This window comes from Schistocerca piceifrons, chromosome 7 (assembly GCF_021461385.2).
Source record: "Schistocerca piceifrons isolate TAMUIC-IGC-003096 chromosome 7, iqSchPice1.1, whole genome shotgun sequence".
NCBI classification, from domain to species: Eukaryota; Metazoa; Arthropoda; class Insecta; order Orthoptera; family Acrididae; genus Schistocerca; species Schistocerca piceifrons.
The window spans coordinates 51,377,414-51,402,904 of NC_060144.1; the positions used below are offsets into that span (position 1 = coordinate 51,377,414).

At 39.6% G+C, this 25,491-nt stretch overlaps 1 protein-coding gene across 1 annotated transcript in view; it reads right to left on the reverse strand.

Annotated features, from left to right (window-relative positions):
* Nucleotides 1–25,491, reverse strand: part of LOC124805414 (sodium- and chloride-dependent glycine transporter 1-like) — a 224,514-nt gene that overhangs the window by 55,419 nt on the left and 143,604 nt on the right. Inside the window, exons 6-7 of the mRNA XM_047265976.1 lie at nt 16,865–17,102; nt 1,808–1,936 (exon numbers count right to left, since the gene is read on the reverse strand). Of these exons, the coding sequence (XP_047121932.1) occupies nt 1,808–1,936; nt 16,865–17,102 (367 nt within the window). The remainder of the gene's footprint in view (nt 1–1,807; nt 1,937–16,864; nt 17,103–25,491) is intronic.

Sequence of the window (25,491 nt, forward strand, 5' to 3'; positions counted from 1 at the left end):
CAAATGAGCAGTCTTCAATGAAATCCACTAGCAAAAGAGCGTCTGAACTTCAAGTACCATGAACAGTAATGCACAATATCTTTAAAAAACGATGTTAAAATACAAGGATTTAGACTGATGCTTGTGAATGAATTGTCTGACAATAACATGGAGCAGCAAGTTGCATCCTCCCATGCTTTGTTAGCACAATTTCAAAATGCCGTACCTTGCTCATGAGTATTATCTTCTGATGAAATGTACAATATACTGCAGTTCACATATAAGGAATGTGATTTTCTGCTCTAAGGATAATTCCCATTATGTGCAGGGGTTTGAAAGGAATCCACTTCATATAATGATATGGGCCAGGATGTCATGGCAACCTTTATTTGGACCACATTTTTTTGAAAACTAGTTGGATAGAACATGTTATTTGGACATGTTGGAAACATGATAATATTCAGGTCGAACATAAGGCAGTCGTGGATCATACGTGTTTACAGTAGGACACAGATCCAGCACACACAGTTATTCAGGTGATAAACAATTCTGAGGTTGATGGACTTGTATATTATTTCCTTAAATAAATAATTGTTTTACTGATAACACTCCTTTGAAGCTGACAAGAAGCATTATTGTCAATATTATGTTGTTTTGTTTTAGTATTGCTTTATTTCAGTTGTGGTGCCATGGCTAATGTGAGTGGATGCAGTCACACTGTTGAGGAAGGATTAGTGATGTGGGTAAGGGTAATTGTGGGTGCTAGAACATCCACAGATGCATGATTCAGCAACATCTTCAACACTAGTTCAAATGGCCAGCATGGATCCTGGATCTCCCCATGCCAGACAACTCATTATGGGTTACAATCGAGTATAGGTGGTTCAATATTGGTACAAGATTAATGAAGAGTTATGGAAAAGTGTTGAGGAAAACTTGTAGCGTTAGTTCCTCAGATGTTCTGCATGATGGTGCACATACCGGTCTGCTGAATACATAGTTTTTATGTACTCCAATATACAATATAGTGTTTTAACCCTTGTATATAATACAGTATTTTGCACTTGACAGATTAAAAGGAAACAGTGGTTCAATAGGTGAATGTTATGACAATATGGGCATATTTTAGTCACAAATCTTTCTTCTTCTTCCTTCTGTAGCAATCAATTCAAGGAATGGATGGCAGCAGTCCTTAAATCACAAATCTAATCAAAATAAATAATCAGTATTAAGATAGGTTTTTACTCACTTCACAAATGAGGTGTTGAATAGCAGACAGGCATATTATTTAATAGTAGACTAGATTTAACAGTCCACTATTAAATGTGTCTGTCTGCATTCAATGCCTCTTCTATGTGGACAGCAGCAATCTGTCGTAATACTTATAGCATTATTTCATCACAGGTTCTCTTTTATACAAAATAAAGGATAATGTGGTCAACAACAAAGAGTAGATGAAATTCACTATTACCATTAAAAATTTAGTAATATCTGTTTGACACTACATGTTAAAAACTAGTAAAAATTATTTGACTCATCAATAGTAATATGTTCAAATCAGAAAATTAAACAATTGCTAATGTTTATTGGCAATCATCCATAGTTTTGTCACTCTCAGATATTGTAGATGTTCACCATGAGATAATATTTTAGAAATGGGTTTCATACTTAATGCTAAGTAACTTTGTCCACATGTTTATCATTGATCTTGTTTCAGATATGAAATGGCAACATAAAATATTGAGGATACAATTTTGGTATTTACTGAACTGATGCAGACAGTACACAGTTAATAAAAGTCATCAAAATAGATAAAACAATAACTCACATTTGTTGTAAATATAAGGCCACCAAAGTATCCAAAGACAGATACTACCATAACCACCCATATCTTGTAGCCCCTCAGACTTGGAAAACGGTCAAGCAGGGCTGTTGTAACAGTCTCCATTAGAGCAAACTGAAATCAATTATACAAGTAGGGCTATGATAACAGAAAAACAATTTATATTTGAAGGTTAGTAGTATACCACTTTCTACCAGGGAGAAATGGATTATATTTCTTAAAGTTAAGGTTTGGTTCGGAGTTCACTGGGAATTGGAAATCAATGATGAGTGTTACACTGACACACAGTTAAAATTCAGTGTCCTCCTTCTCTCTACACAATTCTTTATTTTGTGTTTGGTGCTCTTACCTTTCTTTTTGCTTCTCTCCATTTCTCTCATCCAACCATCCTCCACTTCTGTTTTATTTGTTGTCTATTTATTTACTACCTAACTTATAAATCCTTTGGTAATAATTTGACTAAATAATTGACAGTAGAATAACAGAACACAAATCTGCAATAATTGGGATGCTAATATTTCCTGCTTTAAATGTAATCCACTTGCACAAAATAAATACACACATCAAGAAAAGTTTTGCATCACCCTGGTTCCCAGAACTCCTGAAGATAGACGTTGACTGTGGATATTGTATCACAGACACAGACCCTTTGACTGTTCAGAGATGTCACTAAACCTACATAAAGCTGTAAATATTAGACAGAGGAGGTCCGACATCTGACCAGTTCCAGTCATTCCACCAGTAAGGAGGTACACGGCTCGTGTTGTCTGTAGGTCAACCATGCCTAGATGGTCAATAGCATGGTTCAATCACATCTGCATTGTTACTTTGTGCCAGGAAGGACTCTCAACAAGGGAAGTGTCCAGGCATCTTGGAATGAACCAAAGCGATGTTGTTCGGACATGGAGGAGATACAGAGAGAGACAGGAACTGTCGATGACATGCCTGACTCAGGCCGCCCAAGGGCTACTACTGCAGTGGATGACTGCTGTCTATGGATTATGGCTCAGAGGAACCCTGACAGTAACGCCATGATGTTGAATAATGCTTTTTGTGCAGCCACAGGACATTGTGTTACAACTCAGACTGTGTGCAATAGGCTGCATGATCTGCAACTTCACTCCCAATGTCTTTGGTGAGGTCCACCTTTGCAACCACAACACCATGTAGCATGGTATAGATGGGACCAACAACATGCCAAGTGAACTGCTCAGAATTGGCATCACATTCTCTTCACCAATGGGTGTTGCATATGCCTTCAACCAGACAATCGTCAGAGACATGTTTGGAGGTAATCCAGTCAGGCTGAACACATTAGACACACTGTCCAACAAGTGGAGTGAAGTGGAGGTTCCCTGATGTTTTGGGGTGGCATTATGTGGGGACGACGTATGCCTCTGGTGGTCATGGAAGGTGCCGTAACGGCTGTACGATACGTGAATGCCATCTTCCGGCCAATAGTGCAACCATATCGGCAGCATATTGGCGAGGCATTTGTCTTCATGGAAACAATTCATGCCCCCATCAGTCACACCTTGTGAATGATATCGCTCGACTAGAAGGGCCAGCATGTTCTCCAGACATGAACCCTATCGAACATGCCTGGGGTAAAACTGTGTGCCGGACCGAGACTCAAACTCGGGACCTCTGCCTTTCGCAGGCAAGTGCTCTACCCACTGTGCTACCCAAGCACGACTCATGCCCTGTCCTCACAGCTTTACTTCTGCCAGTACCTCATCTCCTACCTTCCAAACTTTACAGAAGCTCTCCTACGAACCTTTGCAGAACCAGCACTCCTGAAAGAAAGGATATTGCGAAGACATGGCTTAGCCACAGCCTGGGAGAAGTTTCCAGAATGAGATGGTTGGTAGAGTACTTGCCCACAAAAGGCAAAGGTCCTGAGTTCAAGTCTCGGTCAAGCACACAGTTTTAATCTGCGAGGAAGTTTCATATCAGTGCACACTCTGCTGCAGAGTGAACATCTTATTCTGGAAACATCCCCCACGCTATGGCTAAGCCATGTCTCTGCAATATCCTTTCTTTCAGGAATGCTAGTTCTGCAAGGTTCGCAGGAGAGCTTCTGTAAAGTTTGGAAGGTAGGAGATGAGGTACTGGCAGAAGTAAAGCTGTGAGGATGGGGCGTAAGTCGTGTTTGGGTAGCTCAGCTGGTAGAGCACTTGCCCGCGAAAGGCAAAGGTCCCAATTTCAAGTCTGGTCTGGCACACAGTTTTAATCTGCCAGGAAGTTTCATATCAGCACAACTCTGCTGCAGAGTGAAAATCTCATTCTGATGCCTGGGATAGACTGAAAAGGGCTTTTATGGATGACATGACCCACCAACTACTCTGAGGGATCTATGCTGAATCACCATTGAGGAGTGGGACAATCTGGACCAACAATGCCTTGATGAACTTGTGGATAGTATGCCACGATGAATACAGGCATGCATCAATGCAAGAGGATGTTCTGCTGGGTATTAGAGGTACCGGTGTGTACAGCAATCTGGACCACCACCTCTGAAGGTCTCGCTGTATGGTGTGGTTTTCATGAGCAATAAAAAGGGCGGAAATGATGTTTATGTTGATCTCTATTCCAATTTTCTGTACAGATCAGCATAACTGCATCCTTCTGTACACACAGCACGATTCACAAGCAGGTTTCACACAGCATAAACTACAAAACCACATAATTATCTATGAAGTGGCTAACACATATCAATCTGGAATACTTTAACAAATTTTGTCATCTTCATACCTCGAAATGAGATCTAACCGATCTAGTAATTTTTCATACCACCTAAGGTAGCTTTCTGTCACCTTTCCAACCATCACTGCCTCTTACACACACCCCTACCCTAGACCAGTTTTCTTTCTACTCATTTCATATCTTCAGAGAAACACACAAAACACTCACAAAAATTTTTGCTCATTCATTTTGTATTCAAGCCACATTACGGTCCACTAATTTTCTGCCATGCTCGCACCTGCCCCTTCCCCTCTCGTAATTACAAAATTGCACAAAAGGAGTTTGAAGAGCTGCTCACAGCTGGGGTAAATCAATCTTCCGAAAGCCCCTTGACTTCAGTGCTTCACGCCGTTCCCAAGAAGGATGGTTCCTGGTGCTCTTGCAACAACACCTGCACCATACCTGACTGCTATCCTCTACAGACTGCACTAAAGCCTACACAAAAATCCTAGTTGCCCTGGAGGACATTGAGAAAACAGCCATAATCACATCTTTTGGCCCATTCAATAGTGCAATCATGACATCCAGCCTATACGATGCCGCACAGACATGGCAGCAATTTTTAGACAATATCCTCTGAGGCAGTAGCAGACTTTCCATACCCTACTACCTCCAAATGCCTTCGGCAGTTTCATCAGCATGGTCAACTCTTTCTGTCAACATCTTAAGGACGTCACTGCCATCCAAGAGCTGCTTACTACAGCACTCTTCCTTGGACCAGGCCACAATTGAGTGTTTTGAAAAAGTAAATGGCACCTCAACAATGTGGCCCTTTTGGCCCACCCAATTGCTCCCCTCACAACAGTGGCAGTTGTGAGCCAGATGGCTGTCAGGTCCTTGCTACAACAACGTGTAGACAACGTCTGGCAATCACTCAACTTCTTTTTTTCCAAGCTCTCTGATGCAAAATGCCACTGGGGTGCATATTACCATAAACTGCTCATAGTCCACAAAGCCATCTGCTCTTTCCGATCTTCAGTCGAGGCACATGCATTTATGATCTTCACAGACCAATGCCCACTCATCTCTGGTTTCTACAGATGACATAAATCAGATCTCACCCAGACCTTTTACGCTACAGGAGCACATTGCACAATTCACTATCGAGGTCTGGCATGCTGCTGGCATCAATAAAATTGTGGCCCATTGCCTTACCCGCTCCTGTGCCATCATCCAACTCGCAGACTATAATTCCCTGGCTGCTGCTCAGGAGGGTGACTCGCTGACACCCTTCAGAATGCCGACTCTGGCCTCAATCTCCAGCTAGGATTCATAACCTGCACTGACCACAAGATCTGGTGTGACGTCCTCTTGGATCCTTCACATCCTGGTGGTTCCACCGATCGACCCTGCCCCTTTCTCCTTCCTGCCTTCTGAAAACATCATTTGACCATGTCCATTGCCTTGCACACTCAGGTAATCCATACTTCTGCCACCCTCATGAAACAACACTTTTTCTAGTTGGGCATTCAACGTGACAGCAGCAACTGGACCCAGTCCTGTGTTCCGTGCTAAGATCAGATAGCATGTTCCCTCCCCTGCAGCTGCCTTCCCCCCCCCCCCCCCCCCTTCCCCACACAACACCATTTCGTGCACATACACTAAACACTGTCGGCTCACTAACCTCCTCCATTGGATGTTGATATCTGCTAACAATTATCAACAGATTTACATGCTGGCTGGAGGCCACCCCTGTCCCTGATATTTCAGCTAAAACTGTGGCTGCAGCCTTCATTCAGACCTGGGTATCCCAATTTGGAGACCTCCATGACATTACTACAGATCACAGGCACCAGTTCACCTTGCCTTCTTCTGATCTCCGATGGCCACCTGCGGTTCCAATTTCCACCGCACCACCAGCTACCACACTGCAGTAAACGGCATGGTTGACCCATGCCACCGCACACTTAAGGCTGCCCTTACATGTTATTCTCTGAATGGTCTGCTACCCTATCTCTAATACTTCTAGGCCTACAAATCACACACAGAACCACAGTCACTCACCATCCCTGGCAATTTTTTGGAGGCAACCCCACTTCCTCCTGACAGCACCATCCCAGGTTTTGTGAAGCAGCTCCAAGGCTTCATGGCCCAGCTGCCACCAACACCTCTGCAACATCATGATGAGCATCATACCTTCATCCGCCGTGACCTCACAGCACGCTATGGGTGGACACATAGCAGCCACCATCTGTACTCAATATTTGGCCCCATCTGGTGCTGCAACATGGGGTCAAGATGTTCTCCATTTGTCTGAAAGGGGTGCAAGAACTGTCTCCATTGACAGGTTCAAGCCGGCCTATGTCCCAGAGGCCCCCCTTCACCACAGCACCAGTGAGGTGAGTTGCCCCCACCTACTAATGGCCCGAATCGCAGCACCACTAGTCCTGTCTCGAATACAATGCAGGCCAACACTGTCCTCTACACTGTTCCCGACATGTCATTGCTGATGCCGTGTCTGATGCACCCCAAGCCGATGCTGCCTCTGGTCCACCACCAACTGCCTACATGACTGACACATCTCCCAGCACCTGGGACCCTGATGTCACCATTGCACTGTCCTTTCACAGCCTCCAGCCGATGCAAACATCGCCCTGGCTCCACCACAGGTGCCCACCACTCCTGAAAGAATGCCATCACCATCACCACTAGCACACCACTGGAGCAGCAACACCATTTCAGACGCTCCCAATGTTGTGCACAGGAGATGCCCATGCCCTTCCTTTCACTGGAAACCATAGCATGGTCACAGCAGTGACAACTCATGCATGCCCCCCAGCGAGCATCCTGTCAGCTCCAAACAGTCCTCGGCATGGCTGGCACCTATGTTTCCCCCACAGAAAGGGGGGGGGGGGGGGGCACTGTGCGACATCTCCTTCCATTTGCCTCCACTTGTAGCAGCAAACGATGGGCTGCACTGACTGTAAACAAGTGAAAAGTGCCTACCAGTCAAGGTATTACCGCATCTCCCCAGCAGCCTCACTGACCACTCCCACTGCATGTAGATCATACACTACCAAGCTTTCTCGATGCTACACATGCTGAACTGTTCCTTGGGCAGTCTTTTCTCCCACTTTGATCAGGCACCATCTCCTGGCTGTGCTCTCGGCAGATCGTCCCACGCAATGCCACATGCCTTGCATCGTCATCTGCTGTACTTTGCTGGAGTATGTGTATACAGCACAGTTTTGCACCTGCATCCAAGGTCAGCATTTTTTGTGGTCCACTTAATGAGAGGAGTGCTACTGCATCTTCTGTGGCATCTTCTCAAGCCATGTTCCCTTGAGAGGCTTCCCTTGACTGTGGCTGTACCAAGCCCGATGTTGGACGTCTGGTTCATCCTGCTGATATCAGCACCTGGAACACTGTGTGCAGTGTGGTGTACATAGTGCAGTGTGCGCCAGGCAAGTTTATTACTGTTCCATCCCTGACTGTTTGGCACCCCTTTACTGCCAAGCACGTCACTGAAGCGAATCTTCTCATGCCGTCAGGTGATGCTGAACAAAGTACTGCAAACTATGCATGGTCTGCCCTCTTCAAGGACTCTGCCACAAGCAAGGACCCACCTTGATTAAGAGATAGTAACTTATTAAATTTTACTGTAGTTGTTAGCTTCTAGGAATACCATCTCCAAACCAGCTCACATGCCTCTTTTGGCACATCTCATCACTTATTGTTGTCTTTATTAATTAGCAGGCCTCTTTATATATGTGTGCCCCTAAGGGACATAGAAGGGAACATTTAAATCATTCCTTCAGGACCTAATATTTTTGCAAGATTCTTCTTTCTCACTTTTCTAAATCTTCTAACACTGTTGTGCATCTTCATAAAAGTGGTGTTTCCAACCCACAGGGGCTTCTGATTTTACAACTGTATTATAATTCCTTAATTTAACATCACTAGAAAGACACTTTTTACTGTAAAGCCATCTAACTTCCATGTATGCTGTTTCCTTCTTTTCAGGTTCTGATTTTAATTGCTTCTTTTTCACTTTTTATGTTTATATTTTGACCCAGATATTTAAAGGTGTCTGTTTTTTGTGGTGTTGTATACTTGATTTATAAAATTCTTGATGAGTTACTCTAATGGTAATGTATTTCTATCTTTTCAACAATATTTGCAGACCTGCATTTTCAGCTATCTCCTTCAGTAGTTCTAGTCTTTTCATTGCATTGTCTAAGGTTCAATTTATTTCTTCTTTTGATCTACCCAGCTTTGTGAAGTTAATTAATCTTTGGTTTTTTCATTTATTTTCCATTGTCTTATAACCTTTTTCAGAACACAACTGAATAACAAAGATGGCAAATGCCTCCTTATCTGACTCTTGATACAATTTGGAAGGGACTAGATTCTGTGTTTGTAAGATTTAGTTATTTCCAGAGTTTTCTATCTACTGAAAATTCCTTCAAGGTTTCAAGGAAGGAGTCCATCTATTGAAAACATATGCCTTTTTTTAAATCAGCAACTATAAGCACTATTTTTTATTAGATATTTTCACGTAACTAATTACTTGTTTAAGGTTTAGGGTTTGCTGTGGACAGGATTTGCTACTTCTAAATTCAGCTTGATACACTCCAGTTTGTTTATCCAACTGAGCATTTAATTTGTGCAGAATGAGTTCAATAATATTTTGTATTCTAAGGGTAGTATTGAAATTCGTCTGTAATTTCTGATATCTGTTTTGACCCCCTTTTTTAGAAGTGGGTGAGTTAATGCAACCTTCCAGTTTTTTGAGATTGTTTCAGTGTCTCAGACATAATCTGGTTTTTCTTTTGTAACTCTGATAATGAGATCTTCAACAGATTTTAGAATTTCTGCTGTGAGACTGTCTTCACCTTGGGCTTTATTAGTATTATTATTGAAGGTGCATTTGTGTTTTACCATCTTGTAGATAATTAGTAGAAAATTTTCTGTGCTAGGCTATGAATACATACGGCAAGCAGTATCACATTTATTTACCATTGGTTAGTCACCATTAGTCTCAGGTAATCAAAAATAATATTTGTTAAATAGTTAGTCACAGTTAATCAGGCATAATTAGATTTCAGTTGCAAACAGTCACCATTTATCATCAAATCATAGATTTAGGTTAATAATAATAATAATAGTAATAATAATAATAATAATAACCAGTGCCTTCCCAACCTTTTTTGGTTCCTGACACCTTTAAAATTTCAGAATTTTTCTGCAGCACCCCAAGTCAAACATTGGTCCCTCCAATGAAACTGAAGTGCACAGTTGGTGCTGTTAGCTTAAAAATATAATTATGAAACATATATTTTATATTTATAAATTATTTAGTGAACAGATTTACCATTAATATAATTAATAAGATGAAGGAGCTTACTTTTCTATACACAACTTCTAAAAATTGTGGAATGAGATTGAATATATCTATCCTTATTCCTGTTCCACATTAATTTTTGAATATTCAGAACTGCATGGTATATACTTTACAATGGATCATCAACATTATTTAATTGATTTTTATTCATACTCTCTGTCTGTCTTCATTTTTGCAACAGCCAGGGTATCACAGGACAGATTTGGGAAGCACTGGCTACTAACCTATCATTTTTTACTATTGGGCAATGTCAAATTGAGGTTGATTGTCATATCAGAACTATTGTTAAAATAAATGCAAACTGATGGAACTTCAAATTCCTTAAATGTCACCTTGTTTGCTGAAAATTCCTATCATCGTATTTTATATCATCAACACAGGCTGAATGAGGACTTTAAACAACATTTGCAACTTAGTAACAGAAATGTGCACCATTTAGAGAATCAATGAATTCAAAAATTATACAGACAAAATGATTACATAGAATACCAAAATGAAGGAGATAACATAGAATAGACAATTAGTAACAGAGCAATTCTAGGAGTGTCATCTAGCAGAGAGGCAATAAGAAGCCTGATAAGAAGTTATCAATCCAGCTGCCAGAAGAGACTCAGTCAATTGGCCACTTCTGTCAGTGAACACTTAGTTTGCTTAATGGTTGGAATAGTTTTATAGTGAGCTAATGATGTTCACCTCAGTCATTAGAAATAATATTCCAGTTCTGTTTCCAAATGCTTATTGATCATAAATTTATGAGCACATTAATGATTCCCTTTCAGGTTAAATCGAATAAAAATTGGCATAAGCAAAAGTTACCTATGTGAAATATGTCACAAGATGTAGTTTAAGGGTGGTGGTGGGGGGGGGGGGGGTGGGAGGGGAGTGTGTGTGTGTGTGTGTGTGTGTGTGTGTGTGTGTGGTGTGTGTATGTGTGTGTGTGTGTGTGTGTGTGAGAGACAGAGAGAGAGAGAGAGAGAGAGAGAGAGGAGAGAGAGAGAGAGAGAGAGAGAGAGAGAAACTGTGGAATGAGTCAGAATGTGGTACAAGGGTACTAGTGAATTTTAGTGCCAATTGTCTAAATAAGTCAAACATTACTTGACATAATAAATAAAAAAAATTATTGGATTAAGTTATATGTAGTGAAATTCTAATTTGAATGGCTTGTATTGTCTGTTATGCAAAGAAAAACAACTTTTGTTATCAATAACTGCACATTTGGAAGCCACAAAAAATTAGCAGATGTATCTAGATGGATACAAGTTAGTATCACATTGCTGTAAGAATAACATGGAGAAAGAGTGGAATAAAACCCAGATGACAGATCTAAAAATAACTGCACTGAACAGGTCTTCGGGTGCTTGTACTTTAGTAATACACTTTCAAACTTATAGGATAGCAGATCAACATTCTAAGGTCCCCAGTGCAAAATGTTTAAGACTTTACTGACCAATCACAGACAGTACTAATTAGCCTTAGTAGAAGTAGTTGTATGTGGAGATTTCAACAATAATTTCGTCTAGGATAGTTATGACCTAGGGCAAATTGAGTTAATGGTGTGCAGCTTCAGATTGCACCTCACAGAAACATTCCCAGCAAGAATATGAACACATACATAACAGCGATTGCCAATTTATTTCTAAATTCAACTGTGTTCATGAAATAGATGTTGTTGTTGGTTGTTGTTGTGGTCTTCAGTCCTGAGACTGGTTTGATGCAGCTCTCCATGCTACTCTATCCCGTGCAAGCTTCTTCATCTCCCAGTACCCACTGCAACCTACATCCTTCTGAATCTGCTTAGTGTATTGATCTCTTGGTCTCCCTCTACGATTTTTACCCTCCACTCTGCCCTCCAATGCTAAATTTGTGATCCCTTGATGCCTCAAAACATGTCCTACCAACCGATCCCTTCTTCTAGTCAAGTTGTGCCACAAACTTCTCTTCTCCCCAATTCTATTCAATACCTCCTCATTAGTTACGTGATCTACCCACCTTATCTTCAGCATTCTTCTGTAGCACCACATTTTGAAAGCTTCTATTCTCTTCTTGTCCAAACTGGTTATCATCCATGTTTAACTTCCATACATGGCTACACTCCATACAAATACTTTCAGAAACGGCTTCCTGACACTTAAATCTATACTCGATGTTAACAAATTTCTCTTCTTCAGAAACGATTTCCTTGCCATTGCCAGTCTACATTTTATATCCTCTCTACTTCGACCATTATCAGTTATTTTGCTCCCTAAATAGCAAAACTCCTTTACTACTTTAAGTGTCTCATTTCCTAATCTAATCCCCTCAGCATCACCCGATTTAATTTGACTACATTCCATTATCCTCATTTTGCTTTTGTTGATGTTCATCTTATATCCTTATTTCAAGACACTGTCCATTCCGTTCAACTGCTCTTCCAAGTCCTTTGCTGTCTCTGACAGAATTACAATGTCATCGGCGAACCTCAAAGTTTTTACTTCTTCTCCATGAATTTTAATACCTACTCCGAATTTTTCTTTTGTTTCCTTTACTGCTTGCTCAATATACAGATTGAATAACATCGGGGAGAGGCTACAACCCTGTCTCACTCCTTTCCCAACCACTGCTTCCCTTTCATGCCCCTCGACTCTTATAACTGCCATATGGTTTCTGTACAAATTGTAAATAGCCTTTTGCTCCCTGTATTTTACCCCTGCCACCTTCAGAATTTGAAAGAGAGTATTCCAGTTAACGTTGTCAAAAGCTTTCTCTAAGTCTACAAATGCTAGAAACGTAGGTTTGCCTTTTCTTAATCTTTCTTCTAAGATAAGTCGTAAGGTTAGTATTGCCTCACGTGTTCCAACATTTCTACGGAATCCTAACTGATCTTCCCCGAGGTCCGCTTCTACCAATTTTTCCATTCGTCTGTAAAGAATTCGTGTTAGTATTTTGCATCTGTGACTTATTAAACTGATAGTTCGGTAATTTTCACATCTGTCAACACCTGCTTTCTTTGGGATTGGAATTATTATATTCTTCTTGAAGTCTGTGGGTATTTCGCCTGTCTCATACGTCTTGCTCACCAGATGGTAGAGTTTTGTCATGACTGGCTCTCCCAAGACCATCAGTAGTTCTAATGGAATATTGTCTACTCCCGGAGCCTTGTTTCGACTCAGGTCATTCAGTGCTCTGCCAAACTCTTCACGCAGTATCTTATCTCCCATTTCATCTTCATCTACATCCTCTTCCATTTCCATAATATTGTCCTCAAGTACATCGCCCTTGTATAAACCCTCTATATACTCCTTCCACCTTTCTGCCTTCCCTTCTTTGCTTAGAACTGGGTTGCCATCTGAGCTCTTGATATTCATACAAGTGGTTCTCTTCTCTCCAAAGGTCTCTTTAATTTTCCTGTAGGCAGTATCTATCTTACCCCTAGTGAGACAAGCCTCTACATCCTTACATTTGTCCTCTAGCCATCCCTGCTTAGCCATTTTGCACTTCCTGTCGATCTCATTTTTGAGACATTTGTATTCCTTTTTGCCTGCTTCATTTACTGCATTTTTATATTTTCTCTTTTCATCAATTAAATTCAATATTTCTTCTGTTACCCAAGGATTTCTATAAGCCCTCGTCTTTTTACCTACTTGATTCTCTGCTGCCTTCACTACTTCATCCCTCAGAGCTACCCATTCTTCTTCTACTGTATTTCTTTTCCCCATTCCTGTCAATTGTTCCCTTATGCTCTCCCTGAAACTCTCTACAACCTCTGGTTCTTTCAGTTTATCCAGGTCCCATCTCCCTAAATTCCCACCCTTTTGCAGTTTCTTCAGTTTCAATCTGCAGTTCATAACCGATAGATTGTGGTCAGAATCCACATCTGCCCTTGGAAATGTCTTACAATTTAAAACCTGGTTCCTAAATCTCTGTCTTACCATTATATAATCTATCTGATACCTTTTAGTATCTCCAGGATTCTTCCAGGTATACAACCTTCTTTTATGATTCTTGAACCAAGTGTTAGCTATGATTAAGTTATGCTCTGTGCAAAATTCTACAAGGCGGCTTCCTCTTTCATTTCTTCCCCCCAATCCATATTCACCTACTATGTTTCCTTCTCTCCCTTTTCCTACTGATGAATTCCAGTCACCCATGACTATTAAATTTTCGTCTCCTTTCACTACCTGTATAATTTCTTTTATCTCGTCATACATTTCATCAATTTCTTCATCATCTGCAGATAATAGATGTACCCATAATAAATGTTTTATCTGACCATGGTGGTCAAATGACATCAACAAAGCTCTCCCATCAATGAAGTTGAACTAATAAGGGAAAAATTAAAATATCACAGGCAGTGTGGCCACAATGGCCAGAGACAGTGGCCATATCTGTGTAGGTTGTGCTTGTGTAAATGTGAGTGTTTTCGGCTTGAGAAGATGGGCTTTTGGCCAAAACTTTAACATATAATGAATGGTCTTTTGGTTATGCCTGTCTGCAACTCAACATCTCCTCTGATGAGTAGCTGTCTTGGCTTTTTATAACATTACTGTTATATCACAGAAAGGTATACACTGACACAGACTACTCTGCAAGTATTTACAAGTTGAAAAATGGGAAAAATTTTACCAACAGCACACAGTAGACGACAAAATTCTTACGCACTATTAATCCTGTTTTCCTTTAAAATTATCCACGGTCAATTAGTGTGGAAGCTAAAAGAAATGGCGGCTAAAATCTAGAATCAACGTATTCTGTGCCAGGAAGGGAGAGGTTAATTTATTACCAATGACTGACCCTAGTCTAGACTTAAAATTACTACAAGTAGTACTGCAAAATTCGTCACTGTGTCATCAAAAATGCAAAAAACATGTACAGTGCACATACTAAAAACAAAGCAAAAGACAATTTGGAGTGTTACTAGCTACAAAATGAATAAATCTGATGAGGTGAATGATATTCAACTCACTGATGACAGTACTAGTGAGACAGATGATACTATATTTAAAGTGTTGATTATTAAATTCAATGAATTCTTACTAAAAAGTACATGAAAACACATGGTCAAAGGATGGTCATCAAAAGGAGATCTGTTAAAACATTTACAAACAGGCATCATATACTCCACCACCAGACATCAGTTTCATTAAATTATTTGTTAATTAGAGCACAGAAAACTTTATGTCACTAAGAAGTAGTTACTGTTCTTGGCATGACGGTACTTCAATCAAAGTCCTAAAAAATATGCCCTTTGAGAGTTATCTCTATAATTGAGTCAAAGCGTGTTTTCTGAATGATTGAAATATGTGTTGGCAACTTTCATTTATAAAAGCAACAGATCTCTAATTAAAGGCCCATCTCACTCCTTCCTGTATCATCGGAAATTGATATGAAGAAAGCTTACAACAGAATATTGACCACCTCTCTGAAAATAATATTTTAACAATACCTTGTACTTCTACAAAAACAACTTATGATATCACGTGCCCAGTTACAGGAGAACTAAACAAGATAAAATATTTGCCCAGTTACAGGAGAACTAAACAAGGTAAAATATTCTGCTGTCATTTTCCATGATCTAGCCAATAGCTTTGATTGGGTGGATCATAAAATGGTGCTATGGAAACTAATGGCAGTCCCCTTACATATATGGGGTCCTGTCTTAACAAGAAAACAAAGTGTTACACTAACAAATGATACATCAGGGAAAATACTAAATTCAGTGTTCGGAAACATGAAATGCAGTGTCCCTCACTTTTCCTTGCTTGATCTGCTCCTGGTCTTGGCTTGGCCTACATAAACAATTTATCTGAGACATTGAAGGACCCTTAAAAATGGTTGCTGACAACAAAATTATACTCACAATCAGCCCAAACATACCCATACCAAGAGAACAGAGGAACATAAAAAGACAGACTCCAACTCTGCGCATTATTGTTTGGACAGCAACCAAAAATATTCCATACATGTCAAAATACTGTACTATTCATGAGCAAGAGGAGATATACTTTCAGACCTTTTTGGAAGGGTCACCCAGAACTGCTGCTGAAAAACTTAACAGCCGCTCCTATCTCACCACATCTGGATTTGCCAAAATAACTAAAGGAGAACTACGTTTTATCTCAGTCCCATGTAATTTGTATGAAACCCTATCCTTGAATAATGTGAAAATTCCTGAAACAACCACAACTCTCTGTTCAATAGTGCTGCCAACACTGTGTAGTGAGAAACACTATATTTTACCTATAAACTACCACACAGTACTCCAACAATGTCTCATATCAACACTTAACTTCTTTGTTGTACCTGCATTTACATCTATACTCTGTACACTACTGTGACGTGTGTGGCAGAGGGTATTTCCCATAGCAGATCTACCAGTTATTGGGCTTCTTCCCATTTCATTCACCGATGGAGCACAGGAAGAATAATTGCTTAAACACCTCAGTGCCCAACTTTACTGTCCACACAGGGGTGATATGTAGGGGGTTGTAATATATTTCTACATTCATATTGTAACATTTTGGTTTATCTTGAAACACTACTTAACTTATTTGATGGTTACAGATTATTTGATTCATTCATATTAGGTGATACATACAACATAACTGAAACAGCGACATTAGAAAATGAACCCATAACCCAAAACCTAAGTCATGTAAAATAAAACACAATTTTGTGAAACACATGGAAAAATGTGTCTTTTCTTGTATAATTATTTACAACATTTCACCAAGAACCACAGTCAAATCAGTAAAAAAAATTACAGGAACTTAAAGGCAAAATGATGATCTCAAGGGCAGGAAATTAAAAAAAAAAATGAAAATGACTTATTTTATGCAGAAGTGTAAGTTTCTCAGCAGTGCTCCTCAAGATACTAATACAGAGAAACATTGACTGTGAGTCATGAGAAATAATACACTAATAATACATTTAAGATACACACAGACAAGAGCAGAACAACTGCAAAAGTCTCATACCTGTGAGTCGAGGCCCAGTGTAAGTAACATCACAAAGAAAAGCAAGGACCACAAAGGTGAGACAGGTAAGTGTGTCACCACTTCTGGATAAACAATGAAGGCTAGCCCTGCACCCTGATCCACAACTTTTTTTACTTCCACATTCAACTCATGAGCAAGGAATCCAATCACAGAAAAAATGACCAGGCCCGCAAAGAATGATGTCAGTATGTTTGATATGGCCACAATAAGCGAATCCCTGAAATACATAAGACATCATTAATTAGGTGTAGATGTAAAGTATACATTTGACAGCAATTTAGCATCTGTCCCTATAAATGTACAACAAAATATATACTTATGCTATACTCTCAACTTACATACCAGAGTAAAAATCTAGTGTATTACATTTTTGATTGGAGTAATAACATGTGAAAGCATTCATAATAACAATATTTGTTGAAATTATTGTACAGTCAGACACATTTAGAAACAAACGTCACTGTTGAGAGTTTAGGAGTGTCCTTTATGATAATTTAAAAGGAAATAGGAAGGAAAAATTTGTGCAAAGACATTGAAATATGAAAAGCAAAATTAGGCTAATGAATACATTAAAGATATGTAAGGGAAACAGAAAGTAAAAGATTGGGGTTTAAAGTCAAGACTTAGAATTCATGGCACTGAAACACATAAATAGGGAAGGCTATTTGGCATTATGTGTAACAATGAGGTGAAATTTAATTACTAATGATGTCAACACAAATGGTCAAATGACATGCTATTTCCTTTATATTACCCTCTATCTGTGATTGCCAATTTCACATAGAAAATTACTATCGACAACTAATCGGTTCTCTGCACAAAGTATTATAAAATCTGGTGCCCCAGTCAAAGAAGCTGTTAAAATATGGACCAATTAATCAAACCCTCTCATTGAACAATATATTAACAGTTAGTGGTTGCTCAAATGACACTGATGAGCATTAGAAAGTGTTTCAGAGGAACACAGTGGGCTATCTGAAATGCTTATTGAAACCAACACCCAAAACGGATGTAATAACTCATCCAGTAGCTCTCAGATATGATCCTCACAACAGCAACAACAACAACAACAACAAAACAGGTCTGCTAATTATTCATGAGAGAAAAAAATCAGTATTGCTGCAAACGTGTGTAGGAAGAGACTGACTGTAAATTTTGAAATGGAATGGCTGGAAAGAAACAAATATAAAGTTCAACGTCTATACCTGAACAACTGAGACAACATTCAGATTTGAAATAGGCTTATCTGTTTGATACATATGGTCAAAATTAAAAAAAATTAAAAATAAGTAGAGTAATAAATGGACAAACAAATAAAATAACCAGCATCGTGAAGTGAAAGAACCAAACAACGACAGACAGACAATTAGGGGTCAGTATGTGAGCATAAACAAGCAAAAAGGAAGAATCAGAAACACAGCTGTCAAGCAAAATTTCAAACCAACAAATACAGCAACAACACTCTGGTTATTAGAAAGAGATTGGTCAAAAAAGACTATAAACTGACAGTGCCAAAACAAAGCAAGAGTATACATACATTTATGAACTGGTGTGCAAATAGGAAGAAGAGAGAAAAAGCAGTATACTAGTGATCTGAATATAAACTAGAGGTATGTGCTGCTGTAAACAGGACATACAGCTAACAACTTGCGAATGAAACCGACCTAAAAAATGTATCACCATGATGTACAAACCCTGCATAGTCAATCCGGCATGGTGATAACATGCTGCATAAGTTTTTTTACAAGAAGAATACACCAAAGGAAACACAAGTTAAAGTTTTAGCTGCTAAGATACACTGCAACTATTTAAAAAAATAAATAAATAAATAAAAGACACCTCTGAAAATTGCCAGATCAGTAGTCCACCAGGGGCAGCCCATCCATAGCTGTAGCAGACAGCACTTGCACAAAATGGTGGGCATGTATCCTCAACTGATAGTACATCAGTAAAGAGACAAAATGGCACAATGCAATCATGATTTGTACAGTGAATTTCAGTTTCCACTCATAATTTCTCTGACACAACTGTTTACAGTTTTTATTTATTTGAATTTGTTACTCATTTAATATCCATAATAATTAGCTGTTGCCTTTACAGTGTCAGTAAGGTTAACAGTAGAGATAAAACAATTTTCTTTTTGTTTTCTTCATATATGCTTGCTAATAGCATTTGTCTTTATGCAGGTTCCAGTGTTTTACGTAACTTCCACTGAGGACCTACATATGTGTCATTTATTAGTTAATTTCTTGGACATTCATTCATATGATGTGGACATTTCATTAGAAATTGCGGAGACAGTAGAATATATAGGAAATAACTCTGAGAAGTCCATAAATTGTGGTTTGAATGTTGATTGTTGAGCTAATTAAAGTCCAGAACAAAAATGCAGTACATTCCTAGCCCAAATAAAACATGTACAGGTAATAACTCTCAAAGGCAAAGAAGAGGCTCTAAAGTTTTTGGTTAAATGAAGAAGAGAGAAAACGCATGAAATTAATTGGTGTGCAAAGCCCATTTTGTTTCATAATTACTGATCGTGAATTGTATAAATAGAAGAAATATTTACACAAGTTTGAAATATACACCAAAGTGAAACTCACAAAAGTGTGAAAGAAAAACTATTTGAAAGATTTAGGATTGCTTGTGAGAATTGACACACCTTTACCGTGAGAGATCTATGAGACTGCACATTGTGAATTGCAAGTGAAATGAATATTAGTCATTTTCAGGGTTTTGCAACCTGTTTAAACAGATTCAGGAAATTATGTGGAATAGGAAGTTGCAAAATTACAAAGTTCCCTTCAAGTCAATGTGTGAAGGAGATGTGATTAACAGGTAATACTATAGAGAAATTTGTAGCTGATGTGAAGATCAAGCTCTTTGTTACCCCCTAACATGCTGTGTTTAAAGCCAGTCAGTTATATTTCATGCAAAAACTGTGCATGAGCTGCATTTTATCATTTTGAGTAAAGAGACAGCCATTTGTGCAGTCAATGAATGCTACAACATATTTGCATACAATAATGCCAGTGATAAGTATCAGTGGATTACTATTTACACAGCTTTATATCTGTCTTCAGGAACCTCAAGGCAAATTAGGACCAAAAAATATAAAAAATATTGTTTAGTTCCAATAATCTTGTGACTGACATAGCAAAATCTGGAAAAACGGGAGAGAATTATTTTCAACATTAGATCTTGAGTATCTTCTTACCAGATTCAGAAAATAATTCACTGCTTTTGTTGGTCTCTTGATCTGGACATAATGACATCTCAGTCTGTAAGAGGACAAAAAGACTTAATATAATTCGCATTCCATCCGAATTAATAGTGTGATTCAGACTGATGATAAAGAAATTATCTGACAGTGTAAAGCTTTTTTTTTTTAGAAAACTGTTGCACAATACAACTTCTAATAGGTTTTTGTTATTTCCAATTTATCAGTGGAGCAGTCTTGTTAAACTTGAGTCCTTTGCACATTGTCAGTTTGCATCACCGTGTTTTAACAATCTGATCAAGTATGCCTGGAACACAGCACAGTATGCAGATCAACAGGCATGGCCATTTCTTACTCTATGCTAATCCTGCCTAAATAAAATTAGTAATTGCTGTGAAGTGCCTGAATCCATTAATTTTTCTGTCATCGGGCCGACAAATTAAAGTCTCGATTTATGGAAGTCATCTGTAATGTAACATCATATGCTGTCTTGATTATCTTTCCTTGAGTAACAAGTTTAGCTGTCACTATGAATTGCATGTTGCACAAAAAATTGATGATTTGCAGCATTTCAGGTATGGTTTACATGCTTAAAATTCATGTGCTTGCACTTTGGTCTTTGCACGAGATGGTGCTATGTTCTATTGGTATGGCTGTGTCTGCTTATTCGCCAATTCGCATGTTAAGGCAGGATGAGCTGTATAAACCATTGTTATAAGTGTTTTTTTAAGTACTTTCAGTGTGCCTTAACAGCTAAAATTTTGACAGTAAATTTCATTTGGTGTATCTTTCCTCTGTGAAAAATTCCCAGATAAGTTTTGACGTGTCAGACTGAACCACTCCCTTGTATGATTGATGAAATTAATGTACTACTAACAGGTGAGCTAAAGGATATATCAGTAATATGCATTTCTGATCGCTGGCTTAACTCTGAACTAATTCAACATGCAAAAATAACTAATTTCATTTTGTCTTTTCACTGTTGTAGGAATAAAATTAAGCACAGAAGCAGGGTTGGATGGTGATTTATATATTTAGTGAATACAGATTTTAAGCAATGGAAAATCTGGGATGGAATAACAACAACATGAACTATGATATATTGCTACTCACCACAGAGAGCTGGCATTGAGTGATGGACGGGTAAGTTTAACAGTAGATTGTCAGATAATATTAAGCTATCAGACATAACCTTTCTTCAGGTGTAGAAACACATACACACACATTGCCACTGTTGTCTCTGAGTGCTGAGGCCCGATTGTGGTGAGCAGTGATGGTACAGAAGACGTGTTGGGTGGGAAGGGGGAGGGATAGCAGGGTGGGGGAGGGGTAGCAGGGTAGAGGTGGGGGAAGATGTTGTAGTTCTGTCTGTAGGAGTATAAAGTGTTGTATTGGAGACAGGATGGTGGGCTGCTAGGCACAGCATTGGGAGGCTGTGCTAATGGGAGAGGGGGAGGGCCAGAGGAAGTGAAGGAGAAAAGGATTATGCAAGTGACCTTTGGGGAGATAGAAGGCATATGTGATGTTCGAGGTGGATGATAGTACTAGTGAATGTTGAGGCTAGGTAGTTATGGGAATAATAGATGTGTTACAGGGAGAGTTCCGACCTGTGAAATTCACAAACGCTGGTGTTGGTGGGAAGAATATAGATGGCACAAATTTGAAGCAGTAGCTGAAGTCAACCATATCATGCTGTGCAGTATGCAAGTGGGTGGTCTAGTTAACTCTTCACCATAGTTTAGCAATGGTCATTCATGTGGACTGACAGTTTGTTACTGGCTGTACCCACATAGAAGGCAGCACACTGGTTGCAGCTAAATTGGTAGACCACATGGCAACTTTCACAGGTTGTCCTGTCTTTCATGGTGTGAGAAATGCCAGTCACAGGACTGGAGTAGATGGTAGCAGGAGGATGCCTGGAACAGGTACTGGACCAAGGCCTGCCTGTTAATGCCTCATCATGTGAGTTGTGGTGACTAGCAGTCTGTCCTGATTCATATTGAAAATATAGATTTTATTATCCTATCTCACTTAACTCAAATGAATGCCAAAAAGGACTGTCAGACTGCAGCTATACAAATTACTAAGTTCAACTTGATTACTGCTATAGATTACCAATCACCACCAGGAAATTTTGAACCTTTCCTAAATAAATTGTAATCATTACTAAGAAGTAATCGAAATTGAAAGCAATTTGATAACTTGCGGAGACTTAAAAGACTGACTTTTTATAAGAAAGTAGAAACAAATGTCCCTTTGGAACATTGCTACATCCTACAAATTAAATTAAGTAAATGCTGCTACCTGAGTAAAAGAGAGTGAAAGACATTTGTGTATCAGCTTTACATTTGTTTCTAGTCATGGACAGTTTATACAGCATTTCACTAAAAATTATCAATGTAGCTTTTGTGACAATTTATTTCAAGCATTAAGCTTGAAAGTAAACCACGGCATTGGATACAATGTATCTTTAAGCACCACATGTAGATACTATAATTAGGATAACATATAAAACAGTCCAATGGCTTACTAAACAAAAAAAAGTGGTAACAGGTTTAGGAACTTACTAACCTAAATGAATAATGTAACACCTTTACTAATATATTAAGTTGTTACTTTCAAATTGCATTTCCACAGAAAATTATAACCATAAGGAGCAGTTTATTAGGTTGATGCATTATTTCATAGTGTTTTTGTTTTGCATGTTAGTATTCTTTTTGGCATGGGTTTATTTATTGATTGTAATTTTTTATTTGTACTTCACTGTTGCTATTTGAATTTATGTGTCACCATTTTGTCATTTGGAGATAGTGAGTGGAGCTGAAGAGACTAGAAAATGGAGTGCCAAGTGGAAAAATCTGAACATTTCCAATATATCCTTCTGTCTGAGTTCAGCTGAGGGCTAACAGTAGTGGAGGCAGTATAAATATTTGCACTGTGTATGGGGATAATGCCACTGGAAGGATAGAGTATAGCAAGGAAATGGTTTTCTCATTTTGAGGAGGATCATTTTGACATTACTGACTCTCCTCGTTCGGGAAGACTTTCAGGGTTTGATGAAGACCTTTAAACACATTAATCCACAATGATCCATCTCACTGTACTCAAGACCTGGCAAATGTGATGAACTGTTATCATTCCACCATTGTATGAAATGGGGAAGATTCAATAACTGAGTGTAAGGGTACTACATCACAAAAATCAAAGGGTGGCCATAGATGCATTTCTCCTTGCTCGTCATCAATTGGCTCTGAACATTTCTACCCTGTATTGTTAGTGGTGTTGAGAAATGGTGTCTTTGTGTTAACACAAGGAAAAGAAAGCAATGGTTGGGCCCAAACAAAGCAACAACTGCCCTTACAAAGACCTGCATGCATCCACAAAAAGTATTGTTACGCATATGGTGGAACAGCATCAGGGTGGTGTGCTATGAATTGCTTCCCTGAGGTGTAACCTCCCCTACTGATATTTATTGTCAACAACTGAGACATCTTGCAGATGGAATTCAAGAACAATGACCAGTAAGCCTGCATGAAGTAATGCTATTCCTTGGTCATGTCTGCCCGCATTCTGCTAGACTGACAAGAAACACCACACAGCAGTTGGATTGGGAAGTAATTTCCCACCCACCTCATTTGCCTGATTTTGCACCTTCAGATTCCACCATTTTACACCCTTTATCAAACAGCCTTCAAATAACTCCCTTGCTGGATGAACATGAGCTCCAAACATGGCTCGACGAGTTCTTAGCCTCAAAACCATGTGATTTCTACAGTCACGGAATCGAAAAGTTACCCCAGCATTGGCAGACTTTTGTAAATAGTAAAGATGAATATTATCAATCACTAAAGTCTCTTTTATGTGCAGCTTGTAGAAAAATTCTATGAACTTATGCAGCAATCTAACAGAATAAACAGTTGGTTCACAAGGGAAATAGTGGTTCATGTAAGAAGAAGAGACTGCTACATAAAATGTGCAGCATGAATATTTTCTCACTTGAATTAGACATATGTCAGTACTCACAGCTTTACTTCTGCCAGTATCTCGTCTCCTACCTTCCAAACTTTACAGAAGCTCTCCTGCGACCTTGCAAGGTTCGCAGGAGAGCTTCTGTAATGTTTGGAAGGTAGGAGACGAGATACTGGCAGAAGTAAAGCTGTGAGTAACGGGCGTGAGTCGTGCTTCGGTAGCTCAGATGGTAGAGCACTTGCCCGCGAAAGGCAAAAGTCCTGAGTTCGAATCTCAGTCGGGCACACAGTTTTAATCTGCCAGGAAGTTTCATATCAGTGCACACTCCGCTGCAGGGTGAAAATCTCATTTTGGAAACATCCCCCAGGCTGTGGCTAAGCCATGTCTCCACTATATCCTTTCTTTCAGGAGTGCTAGTTCTGCAAGGTTTGCAGGAGGGCTTCTGTAAAGTTTGGAAGGTAGGAGACGAGATACTGGCAGAAGTAAAGCTGTGAGTACCGGGCGTGAGTTGTGCTTCGGTAGCTCAGATGGTAGAGCACTTGCCAGCGAAAGGCAAAGGTCCTGAGTTCGAATCTCGGTCGGGCACACAGTTTTAATCTGCCAGGAAGTTTCATATCAGTGCACACTCCGCTGCAGGGTGAAAATCTCATTTTGGAAACATCCCCCAGGCTGTGGCTAAGCCATGTCTCCACTATCTCCTTTCTTTCAGGAGTGCTAGTTCTGCAAGGTTTGCAGAAGGGCTTCTGTAAAGTTTGGAAGGTAGGAGACGAGATACAGGCAGAAGTAAAGCTGTGAGTACCGGGCGTGAGTCGTGCTTCGGTAGCTCAGATGGTAGAGCACTTGCCCGCGAAAGGCAAAGGTCCCGAGTTTGAGTATCGGTCGGGCACACAGTTTTAATCTGCCAGGAAGTTTCATATCAGCACACACTCCACTGCAGAGTGAAAATCTCATACTGGAAACATCCCCCAGGCTCTGGCTAAGCCATGTCTCCGCTATATCCTTTCTTTCAGGAGTGCTAGTTCTGCAAGGTTCGCAGGATAGCTTCTGTAAAGTTTGGAAGGTAGGAGACGAGATACTGGCAGAAGTAAAGCTGTGAGTACCGGGCGTGAGTTGTGCTTCGGTAGCTCAGATGGTAGAGCACTTGCCCGCGAAAGGCAAAGGTCCTGAGTTCGAATCTCGGTCGGGCACACAGTTTTAATCTGCCAGGAAGTTTCATATCAGTGCACACTCCACTGCAGAGTGAAAATCTCATTCTGGAAACATCCCTCAGGCTGTGGCTAAGCTATGTCTCCGCTATATCCTTTCTTTCAGGAGTGCTAGTTCTGCAAGGTTCGCAGGAGAGCTTCTGTAAAGTTTGGAAGGTAGGAGACGAGATACTGGCAGAAGTAAAGCTGTGAGTACCGGGCGTGAGTCATGC